The following is a 22,915-nucleotide window of genomic DNA, read 5'->3' as shown; positions in this document are numbered from 1 at the left end:
TTATCAGGTAGACCCGTGAACTTTTGAACTAGGCCAAACTTCAAATATTCCAAGGACTCTGCATAAACACTTACAACTTACTACAGTAATGGACTTTTTCTTAGTGATAGCCTTAGCAAGCAATTATGTTTAGCTAAGATTAGTTGTTGTTGTTGTTGTTGTTGTTGTTGTTGTTGTTGTTTGCCACCAACACTGATTACATTTTTTGGTAAACAACACATAGAAGCATTCCCTTTTGTCTTTAAAAACTCCTGACTTTGGTTCCTAGTGGGACACAATTTGGGTTGCTACCCAAACCTTTGCTCCCCAAATTGCAATTCTCAGATTGCAAATAAATGCTTTTATTTCAGTTCTGCCTCTTCTCTTGGTTGACACTAACAATCCTGACTTTTAAGAACACGGTATACGTGTCGCCATATGCTATTTGTCTCTTTTTTTGGCTTTCTTCCACTTTTTAAAAATATACAAAGTAGTTTTTTTAGAGCATTAAATTTTAGTGAGTAGAACAACAAACATTTATTATCTTATAGTTCTGTAGGTCAGAAGTCTGAAATGGTTTCAGTGATCTAAAATCAAAGTGGCAGCATGGCTGTATTCCTTCTGGGGCCTCTAGGAGAGAATCAGTGTTCTTGCCTTGCCATCCTCTATAGACTGCTTGAGTTCCTTGGCTCATGGTTTCTTCCTCCATTTTCAGAGCCAGCAATGGCTGGTCCAGTCTTTGTCACATTGCATCACTCTCACACTGACTCTCTTGCCTCCCTCTTTGACTTATAAAGATCTTGTGATTCACTGGACCCACCTGGATAATCCAAGCTCATCTCCACACCTTAAAGTCAGCTGATTAGCAAACTTAATTCCATTTGTCATCTTAATTCCCTCTTGCTGTGTTATATAACATATTCACACTACACAGGGATTAGGATGGGGACATCTTTGCAAGGGGGTGGTCATTATTCTTCCTACCACAGTACCCATACATATTGTTCTCCACTGGGCTTTTTTTTCCCACTTAAAATATCTTTGGGATTATATCAGTACATCTAGATTTGCCTCATTCTTTTTAATGGCTGTATAATTTTCCAATTGCATGGATATATCACATTTATTTAATGAACCCACCGCTGATGGGTATTTAGATTATTTTCACTTTTGCTATTACAAACAATGTTATATCAAATATCCTTGTACCAAATGTGTCACTTACCACATATAGGCATATTTATCTATGGCATAAGTTTATGAAAGTGGAATTTCTGGGTAAACGTATTTTTCTTTTTTTTTAATTTTTCTTTTTTAAAAGTCTTTATTGAGATATAATTTCCAAACAATATGATTCATTTATTTAAAGCATAGAATTCAGTGGTTTTTAATATATCAGAGTTGTGTAACCATCACCACAATCAGTTTGTGGTGAGCTGAAATCAAGAGTCAGACGCTTAACGGAGCCACCCAGGCACCCCTAATTCAAATATTTTTAAAATTGCTACATATTTTCTTCTGAGTCTAAAGAGTGTGTGACTGTTGCATATACTAAATAGGACCACATGTTTGGGGCCATAGTGGATGCTATAGCTAGCTCTCACCTTTATTCTATAGCCTGATATACAGAGTGGTTGCTAAGTTCCATACATGTTAGTTAGAACTTCTCTTTATATGTTCCTCCATTCTCTAATCAAAATTTACTTTTTCTCAATGTCTTATTGGAAGTTTCTGCTGGGTATTTTCAGGTTTTTAACTATTGTTAGGCAGAGTTAAGAAACAAATAATTAACAGAAGTTATAATCTCATGCAGAAGGAATTTGCAGGCAATTGATAGGCACTAAAATGTTTAAATTAATATACAAGAATTATGTGGGTAACTATTTTTCTCATTGTTATATTGGGATATTACACAGTATGGAGTAGATATGGATTCAAGTATTACAGTCTTGGTTAACTAACATATTTTTTTTAATTTTTTTTTTTAACGTTTTTTAATTTATTTTTGGGACAGAGAGAGACAGAGCATGAACGGGGGAGGGGCAGAGAGAGAGGGAGACACAGAATCGGAAACAGGCTCCAGGCTCTGAGCCATCAGCCCAGAGCCTGACGCGGGGCTCGAACTCACGGACCGCGAGATCGTGACCTGGCTGAAGTCGGACGCTTAACCGACTGCGCCACCCAGGCGCCCCTAACTCACATATTTTAATGCTTAATAGAAAATCTGGATATCCAAAAAGTAGTTGATGGATATGGGAATTATGTATATTTGTACATGGTAAACAAATCTATAAATAATAGCTCAGGAATTTAGTCACTGATATAAATTTTGCCCACATTCGTAATCCCAAGGTGCATATGTTTAGATGTATAGCTTAAGATTCTAAATTGTTAATATAAATATAGAATGGGGCCTCTGGTGGAGAAAACAATTAAGCTGTACACAGTTTAAAAGGTTTTAATACAGCTTTTTTAAAAGTTTATATAATTATTTTGAGAGAGAGAGAGAGAGAGAGACAGAACCCAAATGTCCATTGATGGATGAATGGATAAAGAAGATGTGGTGTATACACACACACACACACACACACACACACACACACACAATGGAGTATTACTCAGCGAGCAAAAAGAATGAGATCTTGCCATTTGCAACTACATGGATGGAACTAAAGGGTATTATGCTAAGTGAAATTAGTTGGAGAAAGACAAATATCGTATGACTTCATTCATATGAGGACTTTAAGATACAGAACAGATGAACATAAGGGAAGGGAAGTAAAAATAATATAAAAACAGGGAGGGAGACAAAATGTAAGAGACTCTTAAATATAGAGAACAAACAGGTTTGCTGGAGGGTTTGTGAGAGGGGGGGTGGGCTAAATGGGTAAGGGGCATTAAGGAATCTACTCTTGAAATCATTGTTGTGCCGTATGCTAACTAACTTGGCTGTAAATTTAAAAAAATAATAAATTATTAATAAAAAAACCCAATACTCAAGATCCTAAAAGAAATGTTTAATTCATAAAAAACAATCCTTTTTTTTAAATATAAATGTCATTTTAGGATCTTGGAGTGAAAATATACTAGAATATTTTCTGAGAAATAACCACATCAGAACAGAAGATGGCGCTGAGATCATCTGGTATCATGCTGCTAACCACAAGGCACAGGTGAATGAGGCACTGAAAAGTAAGTCAATACAGTTTCTTGTATTCACATTGCATAATAGATTAATTCCACTCTTTTTTTGGTATCTGGGCATATTTTCAGGTTTCAAAGACTTAGAAGATCAAAGTGTAAATTCTAGGCCGACATAAATATTTTTATAAAATATCTCATTTTGTTTACAAAATGAACAAATTTCCATAGTGGAAGGATTTTCTTATTTTCCAGAAGTGGACTTGCCTTTTCTGTGTCTGTTTGAAACTTTCAATGTTACATTTCCCTATATACTGTAGTGATTGGAGTAAAATTTTTGAGGTCACTGTTGTATGTCTTACATATTTTTGTGTCTTTCATAGTGTATTAAGGAAAGGGTCAATAAATATTTGTTGAATGGATGGATGAAGCCTTTGTATACTAATTTATAATTAATTTCCTTGGTCAGTATTTATGCTTAGGCTAGAAACTAAGACTTTGGTTTAGTAACTCAATCTATAATCATCTGTATCTATATATCTATATCTATAACTATAGATATCTGTATCTATCACTAGTCTATATCTATATATTGTCTATCTAGTCTATATCTAATACCTAGACCTAGACCTACACCTACATCTTCATATCCATCTATATCTATATCTTCCTTCTTTATAGATGAACATGATAGCAGTTTTTTCAGCCTTTTCCTAAGAAGTACTCCTCTTGGCTGCAGCAGCACAGGAGACTGAAAGCATATAACCAGAGAGGTCTGGGGCATAACTCGGAGTGACCCAGTACAACAAGGAAAATTCCTCAGTCCCAAGTTTTGCTATAAAAATCTATGCATCTTTTGCATCCTACTCAATTGTGTATCTGGATAATGTGTCTGAATATATATTTATTTTATTGTAAAGATACTGTTTTAAATTGTTATTCTTTGCTCCTCAAAGGGAGGAGCTTTGGTTTAATATTGAATCCTTGATACCTAAAACAATACCTAATACATAATAACCACACAGTGATTCTTTAATAAGTGAATTTTAGCAAAAGCAATGCTTCAGGAAAAAAGCTGATTAGTGGTTTCCAGGAACTGGCCAGAGCAGAAAATAGGGAGTGAATGCTAATGGATACAGGGTTTCTTTATGGGATAATGAAATTTTTCTGGAATTAGATAGTGGTAGTGGTTGTACAGCATTCTGAATATTCTAAAAATCACTGAATGATATGCTTTAAAGGGTGAATTTTATGTTATGTGAATTATATATCAATTTTTTTTAATGGAAAAAAAAGGTGAAACTTCTATTTACAGACAATTGGTTGTATATGTAGAAAATCAAAGTTTCTTCAGATAAATGATTGTAAGTCATGAGTAAATTTAGAAAGTCTCAGGATACAAAGTCAAAACAAAATAAATTTTAGTTCTATGTAATAACTAAAAATTTAGGAAAATCTTTAAAATTTTCAATTCATAACAGTCTATGTGGAAATCTTTTACTAGAAATAATCTAATTAAATATGGATACTTTACTTTTAAGTGTGTTTTAAAAATGCTGATGGAAAGTCATTTCCAATTGCTGGCAGTCTGATGTTGACCTGGGAAGTTTTCATAGGCTACTTAGTGTTCAGATAATGTCCTTTTTACATTCGGTTTGGTAAAACCAGAGAGCTAAGTTTTATAGTTTGGGAATGCTCTTCACAAATGCCTTTTTTAAGCCATGGCTAGTTTCGTAAATTCTTGTTAGTCCAAAGGAGAGGAGACAGACAGCCTCCTGCAGACATGCATGCTGTATTTAACTGGTTTTCTCATTTCTTCCAGAATATTTAAATGTAGTATAACTATTATTAATAGAGCTGTTTAAGTATGATTAACCTGTAAAACTGGGTTTTTAACAATATCTATGACTTAAAAAAAACAAAGTACAGGAGGAGAAATGTAAAAGTACCACCTGGTATAACATCCAGATCACAGACTAATGATCACAGACTAATGTTGTAACATTTCAGCATGTAGATTTTAAACACATTCATTTTAAAAGATATGTTGGAAAAAAAATGGAAAACATTTAAGTCTTTTTGAGAAAAAAAATGTGTTTTTTTTAAGCCTTGAAAAAAGCCTTTGTAACACCTTTAGGAATAGTTTGACTATAATAAATATCTGTAGTTTCTAATTTGAGGAATGAGAAGATAAAAATATTGTTTTTATTCTCAGAAACGTCAACAAACACTTATTAATCCTTGTTTTGTATGCTCATTTTGCTATGTCCTGGGAAGAAATTAAATACTGTAACAACAGCGTAAGAGCTCTATGACATAGGGAAAGGCATTTAATTCTTCACCACCTGTTTGCTCATCTGTGAAATAAACATGTAAAGGCCTAGCACTTAGTACCTGGCACTTAGTAGTTACCCAGTAAATGTTAGTTTTTATTCTCCTCAACAGGCTCCTGAACATGACATCTTCTGCAGTCCTTATTTTATCAGCATTAACTTAAGTTCTTTTATTTGGACAGGTCCTGCTCACATGATAGAGGCTGATGTCCTTCTTCCAAGTGATGGATCAGAATATAGCCAACCAATCATGGCCCATCCTCCTGAAACAAATAGTGATAATACTTTACAGGAATGGCTGACTGAAGTTATAAAAAGCAACAAAGGCATCAAACTGGATTTTAAGAGGTATTTGTATAAACATTTTCAGTTTTTTAGTTGTTATAAAATAACAATGGAAAAAAAGGATTAATAGCATCACATATCTGTGCTTGACTAACTAACTTTAAATTGAAAATAGAATTGTAAACTAATATGTTTCAAGAATGGACCTAAGACCCATTGAGTTGTTTGCTAAGATTGTTTCTTGGGAACTCTTTGAAGATAAAATTAATTTTTACAAAGGAATTTATCATAAATTACCATTGTGATAATAATGGTAAATTTAAAATGCTACTTTCATTAAAAAGTGATCTGAGACAGAGTTGGCAGTAGTTTGAGTAGTTAGTGCATATCCTACTTGATTTATATTATATTTGTATATGGGGAATTATCTAGAAGTCTTCAATAACCCAAGAGTTCTTTAAAAATAATATTTGGAAGTATTGATAATGAAGGGCAAGATTAAGTGTCATTTCCTTTCCTGTGGCTATCATGGGAAATTTTACTTTTGTGCCATTTTTGCTATATAAAAATTATAAGTAAAGCCAGGAATATATTGTGATACCACAAAAGCTCACCATAAGCCCCATGAAGGTGACTGCTAATGAAAATCTAGGGTTTGTGGTAAATATACCTTATCTCTGAACAATATTTTTAAATGGAATTTTCTTAGGAAATTAATGATTTGGAAATCTTACTAATAGAATTATCAATATGACTCTAATCATTTGTTGTAGGGCTAAATGTACTAGTAAACTTCATTATACTGTTGGCGAATGAAAGAGCTATGTTAAGATCTTAAAGTTTTTAGAGTGGTGAGTGGCCCAAACTCTATTTTATTGACAAAGAAACTTAGTCCCAGAGAAGTTAAATGATTGACCCAGGGACAATAGCTAAACTTGACAGCTGAGCTAGGATGAGATCCAAGGTATAGTGTTCTCTGTACCATGAAATAAAGCATTTGATCTTTAATGATTGGTGATTCAGAGTTTTAGCACTCTTTGCCATTTCATGTGTATGTTTACTATTGCCCACTGAATTGTTCTCTCTAATATATTCCTTGGTTCTTCACCAGTCAGATCAACCGATTGATTCATTCCTAGCAGCTATCCAAAAGGGCTGAGGCACTAAAAAAAAGATTTTTCAAATTTTTGGTCATAACATATTTGAAGGGGAATGAATTTATGGACATTTATAGTGTGTCAGACGTTGTTCTAAGAGCATTAAATGTGTTCATTTATTTAGTCCTTATAACAATCCTAGGAGGTAGCTTATTGCTATCACCCTCATTTTCTTGATGAGGGAACAAAGGCAGAGAAGAGTAAGTAGCCTGTTTGTTGTCACATAGTAGGAAAGCTACCAGCCTGGCTGAAGAGTTCACACTGTGAACCGAAACTCTGTACTACCTCTGTAAAAGTAGCTGAATAACCTATTAGTTAAATTTTACTAGTTCTTATTATATGCTTTTACGTTATTCTGTTTGGTATACAAATAATAATTAAATATTAAAATTTTATGTGTAAGTTTCCTATAGAATGTAATTTTAAATGGTTTATTGTGATTTTTGTGATTGATTATTTTTATTTTCTCATCCCCAATTTCTAAACAAAGTTAATAGGTAAATAGGTATGATACTCAGAAGTTTGACTTACAAATAACTTTTTAGGAAAAAAACCTATCCTGTAAAAACAAAGTTCATATTCTTCCCAAGAATTTAAATAAGTACCACCAAAGGGAAATTTTAGGTGGTATACTGATCAGAACTTCCCTCTTCAAGTGATCATCTTGGCCAGCCTTTGTCAGGTTTTGTTTTTTAAATATATGAAATTTATTGTCAAATTGGTTTCCATACAACACCCAGTGCTCATCCCAAAAGATGCCCTCTTCAATACCCATCACCCACCCTCCCCTCCCTCCCACCCCCCATCAGCCCTCATTTTGTTCTCAAGTAGCCTTTGTCAGTTTTTTATGAGACACTTAATACATGTTAGAATTGAGAATGTTAGCCACTGTTATTTCTAATTAGAATTACATGGTATTGCCAGCGTTACCTTGATTTCAAAAGCAAAGACCCCACTAAAAAGGAGAACTAAAGACCAATTTCCCTGATGAACATGGATGCAAAAATTCTCAACAGGATACTAGAAAACAGAATCCAACAATACATTGAAAGAATTATTCACCATGATCAAGTGGGATTTATTCCTGGGCTGCAGGGCTGGTTCAATATCTGCAAATCTATCAATGTGATACATCAAATTAATAAAAGAAAAGATAAGAACCAGATGATCCTCTTAATAGATGCAGCAAAAGCATTTGACAAAATACAGCATTTCTTGATAACCCTCAAAAAAGTAGGGATGAAGGAGCATACCTCAAGATCATAAAGTCTCTATATGAAAGACCCATAGCTAATATCATCTTCAATGGGGAAAAACTGAGAACTTTTCCCCTAACAGGAACACGACACTACTGTTATTCAACATAGTGTTGGAAGTCCTAGCCTCAGCAATCAGACAACAAAAAGAAATAAAAGGCATCTAAATTGGCAAGGAAGAAGTCAAACTCCCACTCTTTGCAGATGACAGGATACTCTTACATGATACTCTACTCTACTTTTGGGAAAACCCAAAAGACTCTACCAAAAAAACTTCTGGAACTGATACATGAATTCAGAAAAGTCACAGTATATAAAATCAGCATTCAGAAATCAGATGCATTTCTATACACCAATAATAAAGCAGCAGAAAGAGAATACAAGGAATCTATCTTATTTACAATTGCATTGAAAACCATAAAATACCTAGGAATAAACTTAAACAAAGAGGTAAAAGATCTGTATGTTGAAAACTATAGGCAGCTTATGAAAGAAATTGAAGACGACACACAAAAAAAGGAAAAATATTCCATGCTCATGGATTGGAAGAACAAATACTGTTAAAATGTTGATACCCAAAGCAATCTACGTATTTAATGCAATCCCTATCAAAATAACACCAGCATTCTTCACAGAGCTAGAACAATTTTAAAATTTGTATGGAACCATAAAAGACCCCAAATAGGCAAAGTAATGTTGAAATAAAATACCAGGGGCTCCTGGGTGGCTCGGTTCATTACTCGTCCTAACTTCAGCTCAGGTCATGATCTTGTGGTTCCTGGGTTCAAGCCCCGCATCGGGCTCTGTGCTGACAGCTCAGAACCTGGAACCTGCTTCAGATTCTGTGTCTCCCTCTTTTTTTGCCCCTCCCCTGCTTGTACTCTGTCTCTGTCTCTCAAAAATAAATAAATGTTTAAAAAAAAGAAAAAAAGAAAACCAACCTAGAGGCATCACAATTTCAGACTTCAAGCCATATTACAAAGCTGTAATTATAAAGACAGTATGGTACTGGCACAAAAACAGACACATAGATCAATGGAACAGAATAGAGAACCCAGGAATGGACCCACAAATGTATGGCCAGCTCATCTTTGACAAAGCAGGAAAGAATATCCAATGGAAAAAAGAGAGTCTTTTCAGCAAATGGTGTTGGGAAAACTGGACAGTGACATGCAGAAGAATGAACCTGGGCCACTTTCTTACACCATACACAAAAATAAACTCAAAATGGATGAAAGACTTAAATGTAAAGACAGTAAACTATCAAAATCTTAGAGGAGAAAACAGTCAACACCTCTTTGACCTCAGCCACGGCAATTTCTTACTACACACATCCCCTGAGGCAAAGGAAACAAAAGCAAAAATGAAGTATTGAGACCTCATCAAGATAAAAAGCTTCTGCACAGTGAAGCAAACAATCAAGAAAACAGTCATTGCAAATGACATACCAGATAAAGGGTTAGTATCTAAAACCTATAAAGAACTTACCAAATTCAACATCCAAAAAACAAAGAATTTGGTGAAGAAATAGGCAAAAGACATAAATAGACTATTTTCCAAAGAAGACATCCAGATGGCTAACAGACACATGAAAAGATGCTCAACATCATTCATCATCAGGGAAATACAAATCAAAACTACAATGAGATACCACCTCATACCTGTTAGAATGGCTAAAATTAACAACTCAGGAAGCAACAGATATTGCAAGAATGCAGAGAAAGGGGAACACTTTTGCACTGCTGGTGCAAATGCAAACTAGTGCAGCCATTCTGGAAAACAGTATGGAGTTTCCTCAAAAAATTGAAAACAGAGCTACCCTATCACCCAGCTATTGCACTAGTAGGTATTCATCCAAAGGATACAAAACTGCTCATTCAAAGGGGCACATGCATCCCAATGTTTATAGCAGCACTATCAACAATAGCCAAAGTATGGAAAGAGCCCAAATGTGCATCAACTGATGAATGGATAAGGAAGATGTGGTACATATATACAATGGAATACTACTCGGCAGTGAAAAAGAATGAAATCTTGCCATGTGCAATAACATGAATGGAGCTGGAATGTTTTATGCTAAATTAAGTCAGTAGTAAGTCTGTCAGAGAAAGGCAAATATCATATGATTTCACTCATCTGTGGAATTTAAGAAACAAAACAGATGAACATAGAGGAAGGGAAGGAAAAATAAGATAAAAACAGAGAAGGAGGCAAATCATAAGAGATTCTTTTTTTTTTTTTTAATTTTTTTTTTAACGTTTATTTATTTTTTTGGGACAGAGAAAGACAGAGCATGAACGGGGTAGGGGCAGAGAGAGAGGGAGACACAGAATCAGAAACAGGCTCCAGGCTCTGAGCCATCAGCCCAGAGCCCGACGCGGGGCTCGAACTCACGGACCGCGAGATCGTGACCTGGCTGAAGTTGGACGCTTAACCGACTGCGCCACCCAGGCGCCCCAAGAGATTCTTAAATACAGAGAACAAACTGAGGGTTGCTGGAGGGGTATTGGGTGGGGGTGGGCTAAATGGGTGACGGGCATTAAGGAGGGCACTTGTTGGAATGAGCACTGGATATTATATGTAAGTGATGAATCACTAAATTCTAGTCCTAAAACCCTTATTGCACTGTATGTTAACTAACTTTAAAAACATACAAAAAACAAATTTACTATATGGATGTACTTTAGAGATACCACCTAGAATTAGAATCATTAAAGACTGAATTTGAATATACTAAAATAAATTATTACATGGTATTAGTAGATTAATTGGGAGAGATGTATCATTTTGTAATATTTACAAATTTGTTACATGTTCCAGGCTAGGAACATGGTATGTTATTCTTTCAGGTATACATTATATATTGCTGTTGGGCCAAGTTCATCCTCAGTCTTTTTTTTCTTTTTTTTTCCAAAAATGTTATGTCTTTTCCTTGATATTTACTCTTCCAGAAGAATCTTATATTTATTTTATTCTATTTTAGAGAGAGAGAGAGAGATTGTGGGTGGGGGAGAGGGGCAGAGGGAGAGAGAGAGAATCTCAAGCAGGCTCCGTGTGGTGCTTGCTACGGGGTTCTATCCCACAACCATGGCATAGCTACTGGAGCCGAAACAAAGAGTTAGATGCTCTACTGACTGAGCCACCCAGGCGACCCCAGAAGAATTTGATAATTGTTTCGTCAAATTCTAGAAAATAAAAAACTACAACAGCAAAAACTTTTATTTTCCTTAGTAAGATTTTATGTTTTTTTAATATAGGTTTTGTTTTTCTTATTTAAATTTCTGATAAGGGAAAGTGGCATTACAATAATCTATATTAGCAATAATTAAAATATTTACATATAAAAAAAGAATACATGTATTAAATTCTTGTTTCATTATGTTCTGTGTCATAGCTCCTTATGGTTAACTGCACAGTGCTTTTGCACATAGTAGACACTTAATATATGTTGGTGGATTCAATCTTGGGGAGAATATGCTGAGATTGGATATTATCTGATGGGAAACCATTATTCAACAGCCCTATATTATTTTAATAAATTGAGAAAGCCTAAGACTCTCCTTCCTGAATATAAACTAGAAATTAGTGTTTAACCCAACCTCCACAGACACCAGATTTCTTAAGAAACCAGAATTCTTTCTGGAAAAAGAGATGTTGCCAGAGGTACATAGATTAGTTTAGGTTTTCCTCCAGATCCACCCATGAAGAGCAGAACCCCACAGTAACTTGGCTTCTCCTGTAGGTCTTGAAAAACAAGCTTTGGAGGCGCAGCTGCAAGTTGCTTGCTACCAAAAATAGGGGTGCCAGATCTCAGAATTGTGGTTTTAACATGGCCCTGATACTGTTTAAGGCAGAAAGCATTTAGGACAGAGAAATGACAGTCTCTAAATTAAAGTCTGCTAGGTCCAGCATTAGAGTTTATCAATCCACTAAAATCTAGGGCCTCCATTTCAGGGCAAGAAGAATAAGCAAAAAGAAGCTCACAACATGGGGGCAGAGTAAAGAAAGACTGGGGGCTGGTTTTCTCTGGTTAATGAACAGTATCCTTGCTCACTAATTAATTGGACCTAATAAATAATGAGGTTATCAGTTTCTCCCGTTACAGTAAGAGGCCTGAAAGGAGTGAGGTGAAGAATGGTAGAAGTATGGGCAGGAGGAGTCCAGTCCATTAAGAAAGTTGTAATGTGAGGAGAGGGTACTGAATGTTCTTCCCTCCAACAGGCATTTCCCAGAATCTTAGCCTCCCATTGTAGTATTCACTAAAAGCTAATTTTCTTTTTAAATTTTTATTTAAATTCTAGTTAGTTAACATACCTTGCAAAAATGGTTTCAGGAGTAGAATTCAGTGATTCATCAGTTACATGCAACACTCAGTGCTCATCATAACAAGTGCCTTCCTTAATGCCCATCACCCATCTATCCCATCCTTCACTCACCTCCTTCCATCAACCCTCAATTTGTTCCGTCATTAAGAGTCTCTTGTGGTTTGTTTTCCTCTCTTCTCTTTTTCCCTCCTCCCCTATGTTCATTGCACAGGTGAGCGAAATCATATGGTATTTGTCTTTCTCTGTTTGACTCTTTCATTTAGCATAATATACTCTAGCTCCATCCACGTTGCTGCAAATGAGAAGTTTTCATTCTTTTGGATAGCTGAGTAATATTCCATGGTATGTATACCACATCTTGCTTATCTATTTTTCTGTCAATGGACTTTTGGGCTCTCTCCATAGTTTGACTATTGTTGATAATGCTGCTGTAAACATTGGGGTGCATGTACGTCTTCGAACCTGTATTTTTGTATCCTTTGGTAAATACCGAGTAGTGCAATTGCTGGATCATAGGGTAGTTCTATTTTTAACGTTTTGAGGAACCTCCATACTGTTCTCCAGAGTGGCTGCACCAGTTTGCATTCCCCCAAACAGTGCATAAGGGTAAAACTAATTTTCTTCGAAGCAAACTTAAAGGTTCAGAAGAGATTCAGAAGTATAAGTAGTGTTGTAGTTCAGTAAAGTTTTATATATATATATATATATATATATATATATATATATATTCTTAAAAAGTAAAATTTATGTAGGCTGATTGAAACCTTACTGTTTTAAAACCTATAGATGTCAGAATGGATGTAGAGAAGAAAAGAGTGAAGCTGCTTTTTTATTTAAAAGTAACTAAAATATAGTTGTCTCTAGTTTTAAGAAAAGATGTTTGTTTTTTATTTATTTTTAAATGTTTATTTATTTATTTTGAAAGAGAGATGGGGAGAGGGCAGAGAGAGAGAGGGAGAGAATCCCAGGCAGGCTCTATGTTGTCAGCACAGAGCACGATGTGGGGCTTGATCTTACGAACCATGAGATCATGACCTGAGCTGAAATCAAGTCACATGGTTAACAGACTGAGCCACCCAGGCACCCCCAAAAAAGATGTTTATGAAACGAAAATGAAATCTGTAAAAGTTTTAAGAAAATATTATAATTTACACTTTGCAATCAGTTTTAGAAACATGTTTATGCATCCAAATTTACAAGAATACGTGAAGGAAAAGAGGTTCTTTTCTCTGAGGTCATGAGCCAGTATTAAAGACACAGTGCTTGGGTACACATTAGATATTTTAATAAATGTGAATTTTCAGATTATAAATGTATCTAATTTTAAATCTTATTTATACATTCTCTTATGAGTGAATATTTGTGTATTTCTGAAATTGTTTTATACTGAGTGATCCTAATACAGAGATTTGAAACCTCAGTCTGTCTACAAATAGTGACATTATTCGTACATTTATAGTACCTTTCAGGTACCTTCATGAATAGTAAGTATAAATCAACATTTTGAGATGTGGAATATGTTAACTTTCCCCTCTGGTTCTATGTGATCTTTGAATTTATTCAACTTAGGCATTATTGTATTATACTTTTATTAGGAAGTTGAGAACATTGAAAACGGTAGTCTCAAAGAACTTCTTTTTATTTTTACTTTAGGAATGTATCTTATTGACAGCAAACTATATTTTTAGTCTAGCAGCTGTGGAACCATCCATGATGCTCCTGGAAAATGTGAAGAGGCATCTGCAGCGTCCTGTGTGGATTAATGCTGATATTCTTCCTGGTCCAAATGGAAATAGCAGAGTAGTGGATGCAAAACCTTTTATAGACACAGTGACATCCTTCTTTCCAGATGTGACGTTTTCCCTGGGTTGGACAACAGGATGGCATCCTGAGAAAGTCAATGAAGGTAATAATTTTTTTTTTAATTTTTTTTAACATTTATTTATTTTTGAGACAGAGAGAGACCATGAACAGGGGAGGGTCAGAGAAAGAGGGAGACACAGAATCTGAAACAGGCTCCAGGCTCTGAGCCATCAGCACAGAGCCTGACGCGGGGCTCGAACCCACAGACCGCGAGATCATGACCTGAGCCGAAGTCGGCCGCTTAACCGACTGAGCCACCCAGGCGCCCCGAAGGTAATAATTTTTAAAATGTATTTCTTTTTTATCAAATTAAAATCTACTTGAAATATAAAAATAACACTTCTCAGTATAAAACCAAAAACTTATTCCACAATCTAAGAGCCTAATGGAGAGAAAGGTCTGGTCCTAAAGGCATCTGTATGACTCTTCTTTCTTTTATTTCATATAGACACTGCATTCATTGGTGATATTCTGTTACCAAACTTCAATGGGAAATATTTATTTACAAGGTCTAGATTAACAAAAGCTGCCTCTTTATAAATTTTAAACACATCCTCAGTTGTCTATTTGAACTTGGAAAACATAATATACTCTTTTTACCTTGGAGCAAACTTCCTATGTCAGATGAAAGATAAAGAAGTAGTAACAAAAACTTAGCCAGTGATGTGAGGCCAGAAGTAAGGGGAGTGTGGTTGAAGAGCACAAGTTCTGTTCTGTAGACAGTGGGAGGCCTTTAAAAGTAGTTTGCTAGAACTTTGGCACCCTCATGTTCTCTTTGGTTAGACAGGGGAGTGAGAGGCCATGAGACTCTCCTCTAGTCCAGTCCCTTCTTTCCTTTCACCTTTTCCCTTCAGGATGGACCTGACATTCAGATTATTTTCCCTGGTTGACACTGACTATGCTATTTGGGTTTATCTTTCTATTTCTTCATACATACCTAGGTAGTGATTTCCAGATAAACAGTTCTCAAGAACCATGAGATCAGGACCTGACGGGAGATCAAGAGTCAGATGCTCAAGCAACCGAACCACCCCGGCGCCCAGAGATATTAGTCTTTATCCTGTGTTCAGGGCATTCATTTTTTTACTTATTTGCATTTATTGTTTTCAGATGTTAACTTTTTAGCCCAACTTAAGATTAGAGTAACTGCTATCAAGTGAGTAGTGACATTTAGGTTTAACCCCCTGGTCCAACAGTTAATAAGATTGAGAGAAAAAGCAATATGCTTTAACTTAATTCTAATTCTTTAATTCATTTTAATTTTATTAATTTCATTAAAGAATATTGCTTATAATTCAAAGTGTTTAAATAAGGTAAACTATAAACAGTTTAGTAACTTCCTTACTGATTCCAATTCCTTTTATCACTGTTTAGTATAATTCTGGCTTAACCTGATCCTTGAACTGAATAATACCATATCTGGGTTTGAAGTCGTTATGGTGTTGAATGTCTCCAGGCTACTTTTCTTTCACTGTCCTCTTGTCATTACCAACATGCACTTTATGCTCCCTTACTTGTTATTTCACAGATTTAGAAAAGAGAGTTAAAAGTTTATAGTCATGTAAATACAGCTTTTGTTAGCAGTCCCTTTATCTAATTAAAAAGATATAGGGGACCTGGGTGGTGCAGTTGGTTAAGAGTCTAACTGTTGATCTCAGCTCAGGTCATGATCTCACAGTTTGTGAATCGAGCCCCACATCGGCCTCTATGCTGATGGTCCATAGCCTGCTTCAGATTCTGTCTCTCTTTCTCTCTGCCCCTTCCCCACTTGTGCTCTTTATCTGTCTCTGAAAATACATAAATAAATAAAAAAAATTTTTTTAAATGATAGTTTTTCATATTTTTCAGGAAAGCAGAACTTTCCCCTTTTTTCATAAGGAGTTTAGCTGCTAAACTAACATATTTACTTAGGCTTTCTGTAAAATGTTCCTATATTGACCAATACTTTTTACAGCCTGCTTTTGATAGAGTTTAGTGTTATTTAAAAAATAGAAACATTTTTTCTGAAGCTTTTATAAATAGGCAAGTGTGTTTTCCACAATGTCTTAATAAGATTTAAAATGCATGTATAAAAGTCATTTTTACCACTATTTCTACTTTAGGTAAAATGTATAAATAATTTGGACTAGCCAAAAAACAACCATGAAGATAATTATTACTTAAAATTTTTTAAATGTTATTTATTTACTTAGAGAGAGAGAGAGAGAGCACGCACAAGTGGGGAAGGGGCAGAGAGAGAGGGAGGAAGAGACAATCCCAATCAGGCTCCACACCACCAGTGCAGAACCCAGTGTGGGGCTTGAACCCATGAACTGTGAGATCATGACCTGAGGTGAAGTCAGACTCTTAGTCAACTGAGCCACCCAGGTGCCCCAATAATTATTAATTAAACGTCTAGTACCTAGCAGCCATCTTTCTCTTGGAAAAGAATACTTAATTACACAATGGAAAATATAAGTTTATAGACACTATTAATGATGCAGAGATACCTACGGGAAGAGCTTTCGAATCTTTAAGGTATAGTGTCAAAATTTGCTTTTTTATTGCTTGAGAGATTAGTAAAACCTTTTTTTTAAATGTTTATTTATTTATTTTTTTAGAGAGAGACAGAGTATGAGCAGGGGAGGGGCAGAGAGAGAAGGAGACAGAATCTGAAGCATGCTCCAGGCTCTGAGCTGTCAGCACAGAGCCTGATGTGGGGCTTGAACTCATGAATCGTGAGATCATGACCTGAGCCGAAGCTGGACGCTTAACTGACGGAGCCACCCAGGTGCCCCATAAAACCTTTTTAATATTTTAATGTTTTGTTAAATTTTCTCTTGGTCACTTGTGGCATGATTTTAGAATTAATCTTTTGTCTACATTTTCCACTGAAAATTTTTTCATGTATTAAGTGGTTTTTTAAGTCACTCTGTATCCAAATGGAAATTTTTATAAATTATCTGAATTTACCTATTTATAAGTAATTTAACTTAGTTTCTTATTTTTTTAATAAGTTTTATGTATTTATGTATTTTGAGAGAGAGACAGAGTGAGTGGGGGAGGGGCAGAGAGAGAGGGAGACAGAGAATCCCAATCAAGCTCCTCACTGTCAGCAGGGAGCCGGATGCAGGGGTCAAACTCACAAAACCTGGAGATCATGACTTGAGCTGAAACCAAGACCCATAACCAACTGAGCCACCCAGGCTCCCCTAGTTTCTTATTTAATGACTTTCAGTATTCCAGTTAGAAAAATGGAATTTCTTTCTTTAATTTCAGGTTACAGTTGGACAATGGTGAAAGAAATGGAATATATATGTAAGGACCTAAATCTGCCTGTAACATTTCCTGTCAGAGCAGCATTAGTTAGGCAGTCTTGTTCTCAGTTACTCTGGCTGTTAAAGAAATCAAACAGGTATGTATAAGTGTAACAATGTAGGATGTGCATGTGAGTGCATGTGTAAGAGAGACAGAAAGAGGATGAAAACTGATTATGTAGACAGTGTGTATGAGAAAAAGATTGAGAGAGAGAATGAGCCCCGATTGTGAAGCAAGCAGATTCCCTCACTAGAATGAAACTCTCAGTTAACCTTAACTTATATAACATCATGTCTTTCACCTCTGTTCCTTACCAAAGTTTTTGAACACAGTAGGTGCCCAGTAAATGTCCTTTTTTAATGATGTTATACATTCTCAAAAAGTTGTAAGAGGATAAAATATTTTCTCTTTGAATTCCATCCTAATTTCACAAGTTTTTTCTGTATCAAAATTTTGTCTTTTTAATATGTAATAAAAATTAGTTGGACCACTATTAAATATTAAAGTATACTATAAAGATACAAATATTGAAACAACTTTGATACTATCTTTTTAATATACTTGTCAGTAGAACAGCAGGGAAAACCCAGAAATAAACCCAAATCTATCATGGAACTTAGTTTAGGAGAAGCTGGCATTTCAAATCATTGGAGTAAAAGTTTAGTGTAGTGTTGGGAAAATAGGCCAACTCTGCAGAAAAGACAAAACTGGCACTGCTCCTTAATCTTTTTTCCACAGTAAATTCCAGGTGAATTAAATACTTGAAAATAAAACATTAAATACATAAAGAAAAAGCGTGATGTTTTATATAGTTTCAGAAAGGAGAAGACCTTTCTTAGTAAGGCACAAAATCTAAACGCTATTGCTGACACAAAGTTACCAGAGAGAGAACTCTAATCCATATATATTTTAAAAAATAGAGTTTTATTTGAGCCCAAATTAGGACAGCTGCCTGGGAAACACAATATTCACAGGGAGGAAAGTGCTCCAGAGAATGAACATGTTTACAGGGTTATGTACTTTTTAACATCTTGTAAAAGCTCAAAAGGTTATAGATTAGCGTATAGGCAGGAATCATGTGTTTTAAACATCATCAAATGCAGGGAGTAGAGGCATTGATCAATATCTCAAGGACAAGATGGTTTTCCTTTAGGCTGCTCATTTACAAAGCAGATGTATAATGCATGCCTGGCAGGCCATAAATCAGGCTTTTGGTTTGAACGAAGTTTATGTACAGTCATGCTGACTTAGAAGGAAATTTAAAATGGTTGCCCTTCAGAGGCCTTTAGAGAGTTTTTCCCTTCATAACTATAAAAGGAGAGTTTGATACATTTGAATACATAAAAATGGAAAGATTCTGGTAAAACTATCCTTGATGCATACGTTAGACTGATGTAAAGAATTCTAATAAAGAATTTTTCCAACTCATCCAGAAAAAACTCAGTTTGGTAATTTACTATATTAGAGTAAGGGACTCAGATACTCATACATTAAAGAAGTATTCACATTCCTGTGGATAGTGAATTTTTACTACATACCTTTTCAGTTTCTGTGAAAATGATATTGTTTTTTTCCCCAATATCTATTAATAAAATAAATTATGGCACTATTTCATAATATTGAATTATCTTCACATTTCCAGAATAAACCCCATTTGATCATGATATATTCTTTTAATATGCTGCTGAATTTTACTGATAAATTTTAGTTAGGAGGTTTGCATTTGAAAGTGAGACTGGTCTGTAGCTTTTTTTCTTTCTCAGTTTTAGGTATAAATGTCATGTGCATTTCAATAAAAAAGCTAGGAACCATTCCTTTTTCTGTGTTCTGGGATATTAAAAAAAACAACATTGAGGGGCACCTGGATGGTTCAATCGGTTAAGCCAACTCTTGATCTTGGCTCAGGTCATGATCTCATGGTTCCTGAGGTCCAGCCCCGAGTTGGGCTCTGTGCTGACAGTGCAGAGCCTGCTTGGGACTGTTTCTCCCTCTCTTTCCCCCTCCCCCACTCACTCTGTCTCTCAAAATAAATAAATAAACTTAAAAAAAATAAAACAAAACATTGAAATGGCCTGTACCTGATTTGGTAAACAATCCAAACCTAGTGTTTTGAGGAAAGATTAACTTGTACAACCTTTTTATTATATGGTAAGTGGTCCCTTGATTTTCTGTCTTCTGGGGGGCCAATTTTGATATACTGTATTTTTCTAGAAAATTACTAATTTCACCCAGGTTTTGAAGTTTATTTATTCACAGATGGCTCAAATAGCTTCTCATTCTTTTAATTTCTTCTGTTGGAGAGGAAGTATTCCTCTTTCCTTTAAAGTCCTTCTAGCTGGACTAAATAAATTGATGTGACAGAGAACAACCGGAGAAAATCAAATTTAATAGCATACTTATGGGGAATCTACACAGACATTGAAAATCTAAAGACTGTGAGGCAACAGGAGCCTTATAGGAGCTGAGGAGGAGGGTAGGGATCTGAGGATACAAAGGGTCTTGAGAAAGACCATTAGTAGGAAGGTAGATGTTTGAAAAATAAAGTTACCCTATTATGTACATAAGTTTCCCAACTTGTGCTCCGTTTTTCTCTCTCTCAAAAATAAACATTAAAAAATTAAAATATTCATGATATATTATTTGGTACATATTCACATCTCTTTTATCTTAATGAAGAATTAATTATTAAAGGGGGGTCATACACTGTCCAGGGCCTGGCCCTTCAGGAGGTGTTTTTTGGAGAGTGTGACTTGCTCTCTGTTGTGACTTTGGTTATTTTATTTCCCTAGTCGTAGTGATGTTTTGGACCATCCACCAGGTGTGCTTTGATTTGTTCCTTGAAGTAGCCCTGTAAAGGAAAACAAACAGACAAACAGGAAACAAAACACACAAATCAAACAAAAACAAAAAACCTAAAAACTAAAAACAATCCAAAAGCAAAAAACCAGAAACACCAGCTACAAGTAAAGAACAGGGTGGAGGCGATGCTGATGGAAGAGCACATACAGAGAGAGAAATGACAGGGGTGGGGAAAAAGAAAAAATAAACATTGACCAGGCAGAGGGACTAAAAGCCTTAATCCAGAGAGAGAGAAAAGGAAAATAAGAAAGGAGGCAGGGAAAAAGAAACGAAGATAAAGTTACCCAGACAGAGAAACTATATGGCTTGATTATTCCAGAGAGAGAGAAAGGAGTGTAAAGAAGGAGGTGTAGAACATGTATCAAGAGAATGGATTAAATATGTCTGTTTAAACAAACCAATAACCAAAGTACCCAGCCTACAGGAGGGAAGAGATAAGAGGGAGAAATGGGTCGGGGTGAGAATATATCTAAATAACAAGAATTGTTCTAGAATTAATCCAGGCTACGCAATAGCACCGGTCTGGAGGATGGAGCCGTCTGGTTCCACAGCGTCAATCCCGCTCCAAAAGATACGCAGTTACCCAGCGTTGGAGGGGCATGGTTTGGTGTAGGCTGGTCCCACCTCCACTGTGGGCCCCGCAGACGAATACCTGAGGCCCCACCTTGGCGGTGGTGGGAAGAAAAATGGCGGCTCCCAGTCTCTTCTCCATGACCCCGTGTGTCAAATCACTCCTTTGGAGCCATCCTCACTGTGCCGTGGGTGCAGAGGAGACTGTCTGTCTCCGATGACTCCTTTGCCCCGGGGGCTTGGCTGGGAGTTAAACTCCCGCTCAGTGTGCCCCAGTACTGGGTAAGCACCTCCCCATACGAGGTCCCGGCTGGTTTTGTCCTGTGCCGGGAGTCCTTCAGGGGAGGGAACCGGTTTCTCCTGCTGCAGACTGCACCCCGATCTACCGCTGAACCCGGGTGGCTCCCCTCTTCCCCAGGTGTGCGAGCGGGGCAGCGGGCCCCAAGTCCAAAGATGGGACCTGCAGTTAGAGATCCTCTAACCTGCAGTTAGAGATGGGACCCCTCTCCATCCCAGTCCAAGGTTTTTTTTCCCTTGTCCAGATACAGCCCTACTCTTCCCCAGCTGCTCTTTCTCTTCCCTTTGTCTGTGGGTAGAAGGGGATCCCTCCCCTCCGTGCCTACACGGCCCTTTTATCTCCCCCAGTTAGCAATCACCCACCTATGGTCTCTCAAGTTGTCCTGATTTCTCCCCGGTAGACTCAGTCTCTTTTCCTCCCAGACTCTTCAATGAAGAGTTAATTATAAGTTTATTATTAAAAGGTCTTGGTCTGTTGATTGATATTTTACCTGAACTCACATTGTCTTTGGCCTGAATACTTGGCTATATATTTTTTTGAAAAATAAATTTATAGTTTTATTTTTCATTCATTTTTTGAAGAGTGATTTATTGTCATTAAAAAAATAGTTTTTAACCTATAGAAAAGTTGCAAAACACTTTCTACATCTCTGTTACCCAGATTCCCCAATTGTTAACTTTTTCCTGCATTTATTTATTATTTCTCTGTTTTTTTTTCTATTTATATTTTTTCCTGGCATGATGCCTTGTTATCCTTAAGTACTCCCGAGTGTACTTCCTCAAGCAAAGGCAGGCTTCTATATTACTACTATGCAGCCTCCCAATCAGAAAACCAGCATTAATACAACAGTACCATGCAGTCCTCAGACCCATTCAGATTTTATCAACCATTCAAAAAAATGCTTCTTTTTTCCTTGGAGTCCAAGAAACCTTCTGAGAACATGTCTTATATTTAGTTGTCATGTCTCATCAGTCTCCTTCAGTCTGGAATAGTTCCTCAGTCTTTCCCAATCTCATATACTTGACAGTCTTAATAAATGACAGGGCTTTTATTATGAAAGATGTTCTCAACTTGGATCAGTTCGATATTTTCCTCATTTTTCTCATGCTTGTGTTCTTAGGAGACTTAGGTACTTTCCCTGTCCCAGTTCTCAAATTGACCACTTCTTCAAGGATAACTGCTTGATTACAGTGGCGGATAGTATTTAGAAAGTGAAATCTGGGAGTTTGGTATGATCATTGCTACTCGAGTGTCATTGCTACTCGAGTGTCATTGCTACTGAGTGTCTAGGACATCTCAGTGGACAGAGCTAGTAAATACTTGTCTGTGTATATGTGTGATTACGGTGTGTGTATGTGTGTGTGTGTGTATTTGTGTGTACAAACACACCATGCATACACACACACATACACACTCAACCCATCTTTTAAAGTTTATTTATTTTAATAGAGAGTGGGGATTGAGAGAGAGAGAGAATCCCAAGCAAGGTGCAGAGCCCAAGTGCAGAGCCCAATGTGGGGCTCGATCCCATCAACTGTAAGATCATGACCTG

At 36.2% G+C, this 22,915-nt stretch overlaps 1 protein-coding gene across 6 annotated transcripts in view; it reads left to right on the top strand.

Annotated features, from left to right (window-relative positions):
• Window positions 1-22,915, top strand: part of FAM151B (family with sequence similarity 151 member B) — a 66,307-nt gene that overhangs the window by 3,112 nt on the left and 40,280 nt on the right. For all 6 annotated transcript variants that reach the window (XR_005782965.1, XR_005782960.1, XM_040449699.1 and 3 more), the window contains exons 2-5: window positions 3,046-3,171; window positions 5,636-5,801; window positions 14,165-14,382; window positions 17,598-17,733. Coding sequence is in view for 4 of the 6 variants with exons in the window: in XM_040449699.1 (XP_040305633.1) it covers window positions 3,046-3,171; window positions 5,636-5,801; window positions 14,165-14,382; window positions 17,598-17,733 (646 nt within the window). In the remaining 2 variants the exon portion in view is untranslated. The remainder of the gene's footprint in view (window positions 1-3,045; window positions 3,172-5,635; window positions 5,802-14,164; window positions 14,383-17,597; window positions 17,734-22,915) is intronic.

Source organism: Herpailurus yagouaroundi, unplaced genomic scaffold (assembly GCF_014898765.1).
Source record: "Herpailurus yagouaroundi ecotype Mexico unplaced genomic scaffold, PumYag 29, whole genome shotgun sequence".
Classification (NCBI taxonomy): domain Eukaryota; kingdom Metazoa; phylum Chordata; class Mammalia; order Carnivora; family Felidae; genus Herpailurus; species Herpailurus yagouaroundi.
This window is presented reverse-complemented; position numbering and strand designations above follow the sequence as displayed.